This window comes from Castanea sativa, chromosome 8, assembly GCF_040712315.1.
Source record: "Castanea sativa cultivar Marrone di Chiusa Pesio chromosome 8, ASM4071231v1".
In the NCBI taxonomy this organism is placed as follows: Eukaryota; Viridiplantae; Streptophyta; class Magnoliopsida; order Fagales; family Fagaceae; genus Castanea; species Castanea sativa.
In genome coordinates this window covers 25400715-25416290 of record NC_134020.1, presented here as the reverse complement: position 1 = coordinate 25416290, position 15576 = coordinate 25400715, and the positions used below count along the sequence as shown (strand labels likewise).

Genomic DNA, 15576 nt, shown 5'->3' with positions numbered 1-15576 from the left:
GACTCGTGCGCCTCTCATAGTCATAAGGTCTTTTAGCTCGTCCATCTTTTCTTCAATGGAACTGTCGTCTGGGTGCACTATCACTAGACCCGCGATCCCAGAGGCCTCGACTGCTTCTTCTTCCTCGTCAGAAAGAACAACGAACGGGTTTCCACGAGGTCGTGGGGCATCCTCGAGCTGAAACTGTTCTATCTCCTCGTCCAACGTGTTCGAAGAAGACACTTGCTCCTCTGGGACAGCAATTTCCTGAGAGTGCGCGGCGAGGGGGATTGCCGCTATGGTTTGTGAGTACAATACAGTGTGAGGGGCGTCAGGAATGTCGTGGTCAGCCAAGAAGTGGGGTCGGGCTACGTGAATCCTCCTACGTCTTCGGTCACCCGCAATTATTGCGTTCTCGATCTCCTGTAAGTCCAAGGAGATAGGGTCGTACCCTAGAATCAAATGAGCCGCCCTAAGTTGTAAGTCTGCACTGACGAACACCTCAGAGCGCAACACTCGATTCAAATCTGCAACGTTGCAGTGGCTTAAGCGTGGGCATACGTTTTGCTTATCTGCAAAGAAAGGCATCCAAATAAACAAACATGGTCAGATTCGTAGAACATGTAATAAATTAAAGTCAGACGCTCAAGTAAATGCAAATGCACATTCCTAGATGATAGAGGGAGTTATGGGGTGGGAAGTTAAATCCTAAGGTGTCGCACCTGGATCTCCCCACTCAACTGGGCAGTGGGGGCCGTCGTGCTAGTTGTTAGAGACGATGAGGTAGTCATCCTTCATGCCTTTATTGGACTTGGGCAAACAGGAGATTAACCTAACTATGCTAGAGCGAGATTTGATGTAATAACCTACTCTAGTGAGTTTGTGGCATTCGTACATAAAGACGACATCATGCCAGGTGAGGTTCAGACCCATCTGCTCGTTTAGAGCATCGACGCTTCCTAAGACCCTAAAAACGTTAGGAGCGCACTGATTGGGGCACAATCGGTGGTTCCGGAGGTACTCCCTGGTTACGGGTTTCATTGGGAGGGTCATCCCACCTTCTACGAAGGCGACCATTGGGATGATGACCTCTCCGGTTTTCCTAGAACCGGCCACGGCTTCCGCCGGGCAGTATTTTAAACCTACGTCGCTGGGAATGTGATACTTAGCTCTAAAACCCTCCATCCCAGCAGCGGTATCAACTAGACACTTAAATTTTCCCATCAGAAAGGAACGAAAGACTAAGTTCTAAGAGGGAGAACGGTTAGAAGGGGAGCCGAGGACATGATCCGAGGAGAATGGGTTAAGGAAAAAGAATAATCACTTACAAATTTGAAGTTGTGCGAATTTCGACGGATTTGTGCAGACAAAAGATGATTATTGATGTTTTGATGGGATTAGCCTCTGAAGAAATAAATGAAGGCGCAGGTTCCCGAAGCGTCATGACGTGCGGGAAGCGGTCTCGAAATTACATTTGTCCCGCCCAAATTTTCACGGAGTAACAGGGGCCGTTGGATGCTCATTTCACCGTTGAACGTGGGGGACCAGGTGTAACTTACGGTAATAAATGCGCGCATTTTTGAAAATAAAACCACCAAGTGGCATCTCCTGGAACGCGAAACGGTCTTCACACACGCGTAGTTATGTACAAAACGTGTGGGGTAAGTTCTCGTTGGATCAAAACCCTATTTTTCTCCTCGAATGCTGAAAAATAGAGTTTTGAGGGGCTATTGTGGGAGGTGTAAAGGAACCCAAGTGGGCATTTGGGCCCTTTGGGCTCTAGCAAGGAGGGCCAATCTGTTCTTGGGCTAAGAACTTGTTAGTACTGTGGATCGGCCCATACGTCGAGGGTCCGAGGACACATCCGAGGGTGAGTTTCTCCTCGGACAGACCCAAGAAAACTCGTAGATTCAGTACGAAGGTTAAGGCAGAACTCTGGAAAGACTGTTGGTTAAGAGGGGGAAGCCCTGAACCTCTTGGATACACCGATGTTAGAAAGGTATCATGAGCCAAGGCTGCCACCTCCACATTAAAGACTCTGCACCTACCTCCCTGGCCGCATTAATGAGGAAGTGACTCCTAAACAGTAGAACTGAAACTTCTGGTCACTATTCAAAGGCACTAAGAAGAGAAATATCTAGGGGGAGGAGGTTTAAGCAACACCTGGATAAAGTATCAGGAAAAGAAGTATTTAAGGGGAATGAACGCCAAAGAAAAAGGGGGGGCCAAGAAGGAAAGAAAGAAATTAAGAATTGTAATCTTTGAGAAAGAAAGAGAAATAATAAAGAGAGGGTCCTCGGCTTACGTCCGAGGAGGTCTATTTGCAATTATCGTTTATTATTTATAAGTGTTTGTAACTTTTAGCCTGTTATCAAGTTTTCAGTACTTCTAACCTAGGTTTCAAGCCCACACTCTACAAATTTCATTGTTTAAGGCTCATTGGGCCTGAGCCCGTAGTTATCTTTGGGTCCAGGTGCAATTGTGCACTTACAATTATAATATGATATTGATTAGCAATTATTTAAAAATATTTTTTTGATGACAATAGAAAGATAGTATCATTATGTTATAAAATGATATTGATTAGCATTTATTTAAAATTATTATTATTATTATTGAAAGAAATTATTATTGAAAGAAGAAGAAGAATAATATATATATATATATATATATATATATATATGATATATCCAGTCCAGGCAAAATGAAGCTGCTATCTTCGAACATTCTAATTGTTTTCTGGTGTCTTTCCCTATCATCTGAAAAGTGAAAAATATTTGGAAAAAAAAACAGTTTGCATTGGTCTGAAAGGGCAAAATCAAAATTATCTTATTTCTTTATTAATTAACACCGACAAGTACATAGTCACAGAAGTTATATAGTTTCCTTAAAGAGGAAGCAAAATGAACTGGTTTCCATCTGATTTGGTCTCAGCTCAGACTACGTCAAAGTTTTGTCAGTAAAAACATTATGAACGTTTCTGGCCTGTGACCAACCTGGTCAAAGTTGTCCCAGTCTTTGAAATTGGTTCCATGCTTTTACTCTCCCCCAATACCCACGCCATTATGTTTCCCTCTGACATTCATAATAAATATAATAAGATATCAAATTTGCATAATGAACAACAACAAAAAAAAAAACTCTAATATGCTTTTATATTCTTTCCGTCCCATATGGTTGATTTCTTTAGAAAAAATATATTTTTTAATCGAATATCATATAAATGCATTATTTGTCGAGTAAAAATGCGCAAAATCTCAAATCTATCATTATTAATTTAAACAATAGAGAAAGGATGATATTGACTTTTTAAATAAAATAAAGGTAAGATAAGAATTTTATTTATTAATTTTGGAAAGAGGACTTCATTTTGAATTTTTTAGATATCTTAAAATAGAATAGAGCACTAACCATTTGGGATAGAGGGAGTACCTAAAATGATATTTTGGTGCAATACTTGTCCAAATTTAGATAACACTTTTAGCTTAGGTATTTGAAATTTTATGGATAAAGTTTAGCTTCAAAATTGGTTGTAACTTGAGGTTACAACCTTACTCAATATCATTAACATTATTACATATTTCCAAAATTGAGCTATTGGATTAAATGTTTTTTGTGCTCTTTATATACATATCAAATTTTGTGCTAATCGGATATTATTTACTATATACTATATACTCTATATGATTATATTTTATGTATAATTTTAAATTACAAAAACTTGCACTTTAAACAATTTATTGATGATATAACAATTGGCCTTTAATTTTCTAAAAGTTTTGCAAGCATGGAGGATATAAGATGAAAATGTAATCTAATGGTGGATTTGTCAAAATTCACATCCAATAAAAAGATATTGAGTAAGGTTGTAATCTTAGGTTTTAACTAATTTTGTCCATATATATATATATATATATATATATATATATATATATAAATTTCTTGCCGGAGTCACTCTTTCTTTCACATTCTCAAAAACCTCTCTCTCTCTCTCTCTCTCTCTCTCTCTCTCTCTCTCTCTCTCTCTCTCTCTCTCTCAGTGTCACATAGATCACAATAATGGCTTCAAAGGATGTGGTGAGCAAAAAAAAGTTTATAACCTTGCTAATGATCTCAAAACACCTCAGAGACAAGGAACCTCACCAATGGTTGAAGGTTGATGATGATTAGAGGATGGTGTTATGATTACAGTGTTTATAAGCTTACATTGATTAAGTGTAAGTTTCACCATGTGTTTATAAGCTCTTGGACACCCTCTCATTGCAAGTTGGTTTTCAATGGTGAGTTCTACCCATGAGTTTGTAAGTGGCTCTAGTTTTAAGGTGGTGTAGTTGTCCATTTCGAGGCTACAACTCTAGGTTTGTTGTCAATTTGTAGGTTTTTGTGGGTTTGATCTGTCGTGGAGCATTCGTTTGTGTGCTAAGAAAACAAGGGAAAACTAAAGAAAATATTAAATTTAATTAGATGGAAATAATAATAATAAAATGAATAATTAAATGCAATAGAGTTTGGAATGGAGAAATGGATGTAGGTGTTTTGAAAAGTGATTATTAATTAACTAAGATACAAAAAGTAATTTCTTAGTTTAAGAGATAAAGGGAATTTTGCATAAGCCAATGTGAAGGCTCAAGATTATTATTTAATCAATTAACCATCTACGATTACAACAATATCAATGTGCCAATTTTGCTAACGTTAATTAAAATATTGTCATTAATCTATACAAAATCAATCTTGATTTAGACAAAAAATAAGGAAAAGAAAGAAGAGTAATGCTACAGATATAACAATTTCTACAATTTTTTTTTTTTGTAACAATTGAGTTAGCAAGTTTTTAGAGGTTCTCATTTGGGACCTCTGCAAATATTTCTTTTTTACCTACCAATAACAACTTATCACTTTGCTAATTGAGCAACTTTTTGTGACTCTAGACTTGTTGATTGGAAAACATTGCTTTTAAATAGCTTGACGATGGCAATGTGCCAAGAGCCTAATAGCTAGATTGGCTTTTTCTGATTTTTTTTTAACGAAGACATTTATGGTTCATTCTAATTGAAGGGGGAGGGAGGAAGGGTGATCAAAGGGGAGTAAAATAGAGTTGGCATCGACCAATTCTATTCTACTCTACTCTACTCTACTCCCCTTCTCCTTAGGAGAGGATCACCTCCAGTTTCCTCCAATTTTAAAATAGATGAGTGACACGTGTAAATAAAAAGATCCAACGGTTGGAAAATTAGCAATTTGTGTTTAAAAAAATAGATGCAAAAGCAAACAATTTTTGAGATAAAAAGTGTAAGAAGAAGGCATGGGCTTGTTGGAGTCGGAGCAACACTTGATGGAAACCTTCAATGGCGTGTGGATTGGCGGCCAAATTGCAGGCTGCACATGAGAGCAAAGATGGAGGCCGTCTTCTTGGGTTTTACATATCAGAGCGAAAGAAGAGAACCGTAGCGTTGTATTCACGAACCACCAATTGATGGAGAAACTATGACGGTGCGTATATCAATAGCCACCACACGTGGTGGCGCGCGTGGGTGAAGATAGAGTTGTACTTTTGGGTTTTGCATATCGGAGGCCAAAGAAGAGATCTATGATATTGGTTTCATGAAAGGATTGAGAATAACTAACAGATCTGAAGGGAGGCTCGAACTCGATGATGCGATGGCTGTGGCTTTTGATAGCGGCAGAGTGGCCTTATGGAGGTGGTAAAGGTAGCAATAGTCTTAGGTTGAACAGTGGTGTTGTATAGTAGATTAGTTTGGCTCCAGAGATCGTGAAGGGAGAGGTAACAGAGAGATGAAAAATTGTTAAGTTTTTCCTAATTGTTGGATAATTTTATATATACATGTCACTCATCTATTTTAAAACTGGAGGAAACAGGAGGTTTTAAAACTAGAGATGATCCTTCCCCTTTCTCCTCCTCCCTCATTCCTTCCCCCCTTAATCTAAACAGGTTAATAAAATTTAGGCCCCTTCCCCCCCCTTCTCTCTCTCTCTCTCTCTCTCTCTCTCTCTCTCTCTCTCTCTCTCTCTCTCTCTCTATATATATATATATGTATGTATGTATGTATGTATGTATGTATGTAAGGGTGGCAAAATTGATACGACCTGTGAACCCGACCCGACCTGACATGAAGTTTGTAGGTTATGGGTTGAGGGTTAATGGGTAAGTGTCATATTTGGGTCAATATGACTGACCCGTTTAATAAAACCACACATGGCGGCGTGCGTGGGTGAAGATGGAGTCGTACTTTTGGGTTTTGCATATCGGAGGTCAAAGAAGAGATCTGTGGCATTGGTTTCATGAAAGGATTGAGAAAAACTAACAAATCTAAATGGAGACTCAGACTCGATGATGCGATGGCTGTGGCTTTTGATAGCGGCGAGGCAGCGACGGAGAGGCCTTATAGAGGTGGTAAAGACAGCAATAGTCTTAGGTTGAACGGTGGTGCTGTATAGTAGATTAATTTGGCTCCAGAGATGGTGAAGGCAATAGAGAGATGAAAAATTGTTAAGTTTTTCCTAATCGTTGGATCATTTTATATATACATGTCACTCATCTATTTTCAAATTGAAGGAAACTGGAGGTTTTAAAACTGTACGTGATCCTTCCCCCTTCTCCTCCTCCCTCTCTCCCTCCCCTCCCCTCCTTCTCTCCCCTTAATCCAAACACGTTATTAAGATTTAGGCCCCTTCCCTCTCTCTCTCTCTCTCTCTCTCTCTCTCTCTCTCTCTCTCTCTCTCTCTCTCTCTCTCTCTCTCTCTCTCTCTCTATATATATATATATATAAGGGTGGCAAAATTGGATACGACATGTGAATCCGACACGATATGAAATTAGCAGATTATGGGTTGAGGGTTAATGAGTAAGTGTCATATTTGGATTGGCATGACTGACCTGTTTAATAAATGACTTGGGTTCGTGTCCAATCCATGAAACCTGTTTGACTTGTCTAACCGATTTAATTAAATGAAATTTTATCAATATACCCTTCAAATCATAGGTATATAAATTTATTAGTTGTTGTAGTTTATTTTCTTTGACATATTATGATTGATTATTTGTGATATTAAGATATACTTTAGTTTTGAATGATTATTTGTGATGCAATTACTCTTTAGTTTCGAATTTTATATTAAATTTTTTTTTTCCAATTTGGTTAATACTAATTTTTTTTTCTTTTCATGTTGATAAATTTTGATAAATAGGTTGACACGATTGATCCATTTAATAGATGAGTCGTGTTAGGATTAAGAAATCTTGACCCGTTTAATAAATATGTTAAGTTAGTGTTAACCAATATAGTTGGATATTTATAAGCCGACACGACACGAATTCGACACGTGAACAGAAATTAGCACCCTAATATATACACACACATATATATATATATATATATATATATACAACTAATGAATCATAGAGGGTGTAAATTGCAAAATTTTAAAATTTAAAGATCCACTCAAACCCTCCTCGGATCATAATAATTGATTCATTGACCCACATATCATACCTGGTTATGCATGTAATTAATATACTGGAATATGCACAGTTTACAAAATGATTAATCACTCACCGATTATGTGTTTGGGCGGTTCTGATTGCATACGAGACAGTGAAGATACATTCAGCAGAAAAAGATAGCGAAGATAGGATACGGCCAACAGCATAGATTTTAATTTTACTTTTTCCTTTCCCACTTGCATGCCCATATGACAGTTGTAACGTAACGCTTTGACAGAGGTATCTATTGGGTGATGATTAGGATTGCCAGCTCACACACCCTGTCTCCAATCTCCCACATGCATCCCCAGCACACAACTCCCTACGACACATCAATTAACCAATCAAAATACGCCACCTGGAAATTAAACAGGTTTCGGGGCTTGATTAGTTTCAGCGCTAATGTGCGCCACTGAGGCAAAAAGGTAAACAAGAAAAAAACCCACCATACTCGGAGGAGCTTAAAATTGAAGAAGGTGGTGAACCACTCAAAAGGGCTTTTGTTTCCTATTTCGTGAAATTACCAAAATATCCATTAACTACCTCAATAACTCTCTCTCCCTTAAATTTCAATGCCCCTTCGGTTTTGACCTCTCGGAGACCCCTATCTCCCATTTTTTCTCTCTCTAAAACTCTCTCTCTCTCTCTCTTGCTCTTTCTCTCTCCCTCTGTGGAAGTTTCCGATCTGGTACTTCTTGTTGCTACGATTGCTTTAAATAGTTTTAGCTTTCTCATTGTGATTTGTTTGATTCTAATTTTTTGTATTTTGCTTTGACTTGATTGCAGAGAGGTTAATTATTCGAAGGGGTTTCGAATTGTTTTTAGGTGATTGATTTTTGATTAAAAACTATTTCAATGGCTGCTCCACCGGCAAGAGCTCGGGCCGATTACGATTACCTCATAAAGCTGTTGTTGATCGGCGACAGTGGTACGTTTTTTTAAAGCAATTTTCATTTTCTTTGTTTTCTCGCTCATTTTCTTGAGAACCAAACGGATCGTTTTGTGTTCCAGAACCTAGATCGTGTTCCTGAGCTCGAAAAAATGTGAAGATTTTCTGCATTGTAGGTTTACTTGATTTGATTTTGGAATTTGGAAGGTTTTTTTTTTTTTGGTTTTGTTTGGAATTTCTAGGCGTTTTGATGTGGTATCTGTGTAGATCTAGTTTGATTCAGGGTTTGAACTTGTTCTGACCTGGTTTTTGAGCTTTTAGGAGTTGAAAATGATGAGAATTTAATCAAACTATGTGAATTGTGTGTTTTTGAGCTATTAGGAATAGGTGTTTTTGATTCTCAATGTTATATCGTTTTTGCGAAATAGCCTCGCTGTTGTGTATCTAAGTTATGATGGATTATCTGGAAGTGAGATTGAACTCTGTCTTTCAATGACTGGCTTAGCTGCAATCCTTGATTCATTTGCTTACCAAATTGGGCCTCCAAATTGTGTTTGCCATGTTTTTATTATTATATAAAATCTTTCTCTATATGTTTTGACTGTGACTTGGTCTATGCTATCCTGATGGATTTTTTGTTTGTCTTTTTACTTCAATTAAAGATTTAAAAAAAAAGTGTTTATGTTAAAATTCTGGCAAGTTCTTATTTCTTTAAGCTTTAATTTGATTGCTTTTGGGTTGCGTGTTAAGTAGGGGTAAGAAGTGATGTGATAATTATCTAATTTAGTGTTTTAAACTTCAAATAGCCTTTTTCCAAGTCCTTAAGTACTCTTTTTGCAATATGTTTATATTGATGAAGTTTTTGCCGCCTTCTTCTTCTTATTTTTTTTTTTCCTTTTAAAATTCATTTTTAAGACAAAAGTGCAACAATAGATCCTAGCTTGGATTTTTTTTTGGGGGAGGGGGGGGGGGTTCATGGGTAATAAGAGTTAATTTATTATTCAAATTTGAATTGGTTTAATTCAAGAGTAGTGAGCTCTCCCGGTCTCCTCCTCACCCCTCCATTCTTTCTTTTTCTTTATCATAAAATCATAGAAAGTGCATTGATTCTTAACTGGTCTGAGGCTTATTTTGATCTAGCGCTACTATTTTTGAGTTCTCTGCTACGTTTCTAACTTGCTATGTTCACCTACTTTACATCAAGTATCATATTTTCATTTATATATTTAGATGAGTACCTTGAGGCTTATATGGGCTTAGGAGCTAGGTAGCTTAGGTGTTATGTGAGTCGTAGATTTTGGAATGGGTGGTTTCATAAGAATGGTGGAGAAGAATGTATTGAGTCGAACTTGATTAGTCTATTGAGGATCTATGACCGATCTTGAAAGTTTTGGGACTAAGGCTTTGCTGTTGTTGGTGGTTTCATGGGAATGTACTGATTCAACAAATTTATAGTGTATCCTTCAAGGGAACATGCATGAGCAAAGTCTTGCCCACCTACTTGTGATCAATCAGAAATTTTGCAGTTCTTCTGGCCTTTGGTATATCCTGTATGTCTAGGGCTTAGGTCCCTGTTCCTCCTCCTCTCTCTCTCTCTCATTAGAAAGCTCTGGCTTGAAGATGTTAACTTTCTTCATGGTATAGAGATAATTAAGTGATTTAAAGTAGTGATCTCACACTTTGCAGAGAAAGGCTTTTTAATTAGTTATGCTGATAAGTTTATGCTGTGTTTGGGGGAAAAATCATTGAAACTTGTTCCCTTGTGTTGTGTGAATGGAAAAAAAAATTTGAGCATATTAAAGATAAGGACTTTGCTACTTAGGTCATTGCCTTACATAGATGGGGGATAGCAAACGATTTCAATGTTAAAGCTTCTTTATCATACCTTTTTTTTTTTTTTTTTGGGGTAAGTAAGCATATATTTTACTGCAAAGAGACTACTTCATGTACTGGAGAGACAAAGAAGTCTAAATACTTTATCATACCACTTCAATTCTACATTCATACTGGACCTTTTTGGCTGGACCCTTTATACTTTTTCTCATTGAACTTTGAGAAACCTTTTTAGGATGAACTACACTAAACAAATATGACTAGTAATGAGGGCTTACAGTTGAGCACTTGTAGCCTATAGAGACTCTACATCTTTTTGGAGACAACTGTGCTATCTAGTTGAGTTCTTGAGTTGAAGCCAGAGATTATATGATTTGTTAATTGGTTCTTTAACTTGATGATATGTTGACAATCTTGTTGGGCCCATAATATGTCTTACTGTATCAATGCTTTTATTTTATATTTAATTGTGGTTTACTGGTTTTTTTTACTTATCAAAAAAAAAAAAAAATTGTGGTTTACTGGTTTTAGGCAGTGAATTTTTAGGGATTATGTTGTGAAGTTCAATCATAATGTTCTTAAAATGGATTAAGATCCTCTAGAGTTCTTAAAATCCTAGCCGTTCATTTTAAAATGAGTGGATTAGATTTTACCACAACATCATTAATATTTAAAAAATGTTTGAGTATAATCATTTTGGTGTCTATTTAATTTATTAATGATGTGGAAAAATCCAACCCACTAACTTCCAAATGAATGGATAGGATTTTAAGAACTCTATAGGATCCTAATCTTTCTTAAAGATACTTATTGCCTATGAAGCACGGATGCGGCAAAATGGCCGCCGCACCCGTGTCCGACGCGGCGACGTGCGAGGGACGCTGCTGTCTGCGCGTCGAACTGCGTCCAATTTTTGTTTTTGTTTTTTTGTTTTTGTTTCGCGATACGCGCCGACTCGCGCAGATTTGGGCCGAATCGGTCCGTATTGGCCGAAACACACCGTGCCGGCACCGAACAAGACAATGAAGAAAGAAAGAAAGTTGGAGAAGAAGGTGTGGTTTTGGTAAGATGAAGTTGAGCTTGCTACAACCATTCTATCTCTGTGTGATTGTGATACTGGTGGCTTTAACCCCTTTCTTTTTCTTTGCTTCTTCGTTTTCTTCTTCCTTTATTTTCACCGGAGCCCCTGCCTTCTGTTCTGTTTCTCTTTTTGAAAAGTTTTTTTTTTTTTTTTGACAGTAGAAGGATGGGATAACTGGAGCCAGCCACAACTTTAAATGCCTTTGTTAACTTTATTTTGTTTTTTGTGCTCTGTGACCAAACACGTGGGCCAGCCACATCTTCCTCCTTTTTTTTTTTTTGGGTAATGGGAAGAAACTACACTTATTTTAATACTTGTCACATATATCTTTTATTTTGTTTTTGGGCTGACCAAATATGTGAACCACTAAACCAAATCTTTTTATTAATTTATTTATGAGAAGCCTCATCTATTTTAATACCTTTGTCAAGAATTCAAATGTCAAAAACTTTAGTGTACTTATTACTATCTATTTATTATTATTATTATTATTATTATATGAGTTTTCTATTATTATTATATAAAAAAGTATGCTTAGCAATATATTAAAAATATAAATAAAAATATTTTTAATAATTTTTTAATCGCCGCACCTGCACCCTACTTTTTCAAAAATTGCCGAATCCTGCACCCACACGTGAATCCGGAAACGCACCTGTGCTTCATAGCTTATTGCTGGGCAGAAGCAGTGGAGAGGTTGAGTTTGAGTTGAACACTGTGCACAAATCCTGGGGCATAGTAGCAATTTTTTAAATATACACTGTCTGTGCTGAAGGATATCAGGGGTTTAATATTTTGGGCATATTTCATATCCATAACTAGAGAATGTGTTCTGGGCAATGAAAATTCTCTCTCTCATTAAGTTATTTTTCAGATTAGTAACACTGCTCCAAAAATTTGACATTTTTGGGGATCTGTCATATATATAACTAGAGAATGTGTTTTGGGCAATGAAAATGATCTCTCATTAAGTTAATTTTTGGACTAGTAACACTGCTCCTAAAATTTGACATGTTGATTCGTGTTCATTACTTCTACAGGTGTGGGTAAGAGTTGCCTTCTTTTACGTTTCTCAGATGGCTCATTCACCACTAGTTTCATCACTACCATTGGGTTTGTATTCTTTGAATTTTAGCAGTTAGTGTTGGATTCTTGAAGAATTTTACCAATCTACCATGTCATTGTTCTCTTGCAGCATTGATTTTAAAATTAGAACCATTGAACTTGATGGAAAACGGATCAAACTGCAAATTTGGGACACTGCTGGTCAGGAGCGGTTCCGAACAATTACAACTGGTAATTCTTTTTAATTATTACAGGTGTAGACGTTTTTTAATTGTGGAAGGTAGATAGTACTTATGAAGGGAAGTGGTTTGGTGGGTAATTTTCCACTCTGAAACCAGTTGATTTGATAAGTCTTATCTTGCAGTTTTGACAAATGGCATTTTCTAAAAAACAATTTAGTTTTTGGTGGTGCACTAGGATTCCATTAACAAAGAGTTGTTCACCTGGGTCAGTTGCAATTATCTTGGGCTTGGCTTGTTTGTTTCTTAGTGACCAAGACTGAGCCAGTTGAAAGGCTCATTTATTTATTTATTTTGGTATAGGTAATAAGAATAATATTAATCAAGATGAAAAAAATGAAGAAAGCAAATACAAGGTGTTCATTATGGTGAACACAAGAAAAAGCAACAGACAACAAGACGGAAATATATATTTTATGTTTAAATTCTCAATATTTCAAAATTAAGCTCATAAGCATATGAAATGGCTCAACATAGGATGGTATTAACCATGCATGGGTGAAAGAAAGTTGCTGGCTCTCTCATCAGTTTCTAAAGTGCGACAGGTGATCCCTTCAATTTTGGTGCACCATTTTACTCCATAATTAAATAATAATGCCTACGGCCAAGAGCCTTGTGGCTCAACTGGTACCTCTTTGTGTTTCCTATGGAGACATCCAGGGTTCAAATCCCCCCACCCCCAACTATCGAATTATCAAGAAATAAGTGGTTAGTACCTAAGCCCTTATAGAAAATAGATTCAAAAGAGGGTTGCTCTCTGTAACAAGCCCTCCTGCTTTTTTCTTCCACTAACATGTTAGCTGTATACTTCGGTCCATTGCATGGGTTTTTCTGTTCCATTATTTAATATCATAATATAATAAAATTATTAAAGGAGTCCCCGAGTAGCCTGCTAACATATAAGCCAATTATAAGCTTGTTAAAACTGAACTTGAGTAGATACTGTGGTTTGATTTAAGCTTCAGCCAGGCTTAACATCTATCCCAAGCTCAAGCAGATAGATCTCTGCTTTTCTTGTTTGTGGCTCTGAAGATATGAACCTAAAAAAATTACTTATGGAAATGGGACTTTGGGAGAGGGCAACTGAGAGAACTGCTGAAGTTGATCAGGAGCATTAGTTTAGGGTACATACCCAACAAAATGAATTATAAAAATGGGACCTTGGAAGGAGAGCAACTGAGGGAACTGCTGATGTGGATCAGGGGCTTGAGCCCTAGCACAATGAGGTTCACATTAATGGACTTGGCATTAATGTGTGGCATATCTGCATTTGGCAGTTTGGAGGTGCAATGCGAGAGTTATGCTCTCATCCTGGGAAATTTTTTTAGACCCTCCTTTCAAAATTCCCAATTGTGTCTTTAACATCTTGCTCCATTAATCCTTCTCAGGGATTCTGGTCGTCTCCACCAATTGGTCTCATTTACTGGAAGTATTTTAGATAATATGTCTAAGATCATCTGAATGCTGTATGTTGGGCTTTATAATATGATCAAGATAGTATTGTTTAAACACTTATACTGGGTGGTTGGATGGTTTCTATTGCTGTTTTCTTGTAATTTGTTGTCTTTCATTATTTTGAACTGCTGCTACAAATGCTTATCGAGTTTGCGTCTTCATATTATTTTCCCTAGTAACTGTTTTTAAATTTTTATTTCCAGCTTACTATCGGGGAGCCATGGGTATTTTGCTTGTCTATGATGTGACTGATGAATCATCTTTCAACAGTAAGCCCCTCACCCCTCTCTTCTTTTCTTACATGCTCGTGCACTCGCATAGATATAGAGCAGTTAAAGATTTGGATAATTGGATGTTTATTTTTTGTTGCATTATCTAGTCTCACTGAGGTTGTTGGTTGACAGTTTATGGTTTCTTGGATTTCTACTGCTTTTTTATGGACCTGTCTTCTCACTGTTTACAGACATTAGGAATTGGATTCGCAACATTGAACAGCATGCTTCAGATAATGTCAACAAGATACTGGTAGGGAACAAGGCTGACATGGATGAAAGCAAAAGGGTATGTTCCTTTGTGTATAATTATTCATAAACCTCTTTTGCTCTAGGGTGAAAAAAAGAAAGCTTACTTTGATTAGTATCTAGAATTAATCATCCTTCTAGTTCCTTCATCCTGCCTTTGTGGATGAGTGTTTGCACTTTGCACCATCCCCAATCATCTTTTATTATATTTTTCTTTTCTTGTTAGGCTGTGCCTACATCCAAGGGCCAAGCACTTGCTGATGAGTATGGTATCAAGTTCTTTGAAACTGTAAGTAATGCTTACTCATTATTGAAACTTGTTAATTAGTTTAGTTATGTACTCAAATATACTTTTCCTTGCAGAGTGCAAAGACAAATCTAAATGTGGAGCAAGTTTTCTTTTCGATAGCAAGGGATATAAAGCAAAGGCTTGCAGACACAGACTCTAGGGCCGAGGTACTTTAAAATCCTGCCTTAAAACTTGAATAAGAATGAAGTATAAATGATACTACTGGTGGTCACTCTTGGTATTGGGTTTTGAAAATTTCTTTCTGTGGTTGTCATTGCAGCCTACAACCATTAGGATCAATCAACCAGACCAGGCAGCTGGAGCTGGTCAAGCTGCCCAAAAATCAGCTTGCTGTGGATCTTAAGAACCCATTATTTGAGCAGGGATATGTCATGGAGGTCACACTATGTCTGGAAACGGAAAAAGAAATAGAAAAAACTAATTGTCATAACAATGTGATGGGTGCTTGTAATTTTCCTGACTCATTCTTTCCGAACTTGTTTTAGTGTGTGAAGGGTAGCTTTTATTTGAGAATCTTATTTCGTGGCTAACATTTGATGTGTATCTTGTGGCAAACAACAGCTTTATTTGTTTTCTACCCGGTTTCTTTCTTTTGCTTGGGAAATGAACAGTTTATATTAAATTGTAGTTTCTAATGTAGAAAGATGGGTTTTACTTTTTATTAAATGAGTAAATTTGTCCCTTGAAAGTCGAGTTCCTT

The 15576-nt window shown here is 37.0% G+C and overlaps 1 protein-coding gene across 1 annotated transcript; it reads left to right on the top strand.

The window, feature by feature from the left end:
- The first annotated feature begins 7918 nt into the window (after nucleotides 1–7918).
- Nucleotides 7919–15535, top strand: LOC142607735 (ras-related protein RABE1c). Its single transcript, XM_075779340.1, has 9 exons — nucleotides 7919–8171; nucleotides 8270–8411; nucleotides 12327–12399; nucleotides 12482–12582; nucleotides 14249–14314; nucleotides 14509–14606; nucleotides 14793–14855; nucleotides 14930–15022; nucleotides 15136–15535. The coding sequence occupies exons 2-9, from the start codon at nucleotides 8339–8341 to the stop codon at nucleotides 15217–15219; spliced, it is 651 nt and encodes a 216-aa protein (XP_075635455.1). The 5' UTR covers nucleotides 7919–8171; nucleotides 8270–8338; the 3' UTR covers nucleotides 15220–15535.
- Nucleotides 15536–15576: the final 41 nt, after the last annotated feature.

Coding starts and splice junctions, on each gene's coding strand:
- LOC142607735 (XM_075779340.1), top strand. CDS start 8,339: ATGGCTGCTCCACCGGCAAGAGCTCGGGCCGATTACGATTACCTCATA. Junction 8,412..12,326: donor GTTGTTGATCGGCGACAGTG/GTACGTTTTTTT, acceptor TTACTTCTACAG/GTGTGGGTAAGAGTTGCCTT. Junction 12,400..12,481: donor AGTTTCATCACTACCATTGG/GTTTGTATTCTT, acceptor GTTCTCTTGCAG/CATTGATTTTAAAATTAGAA.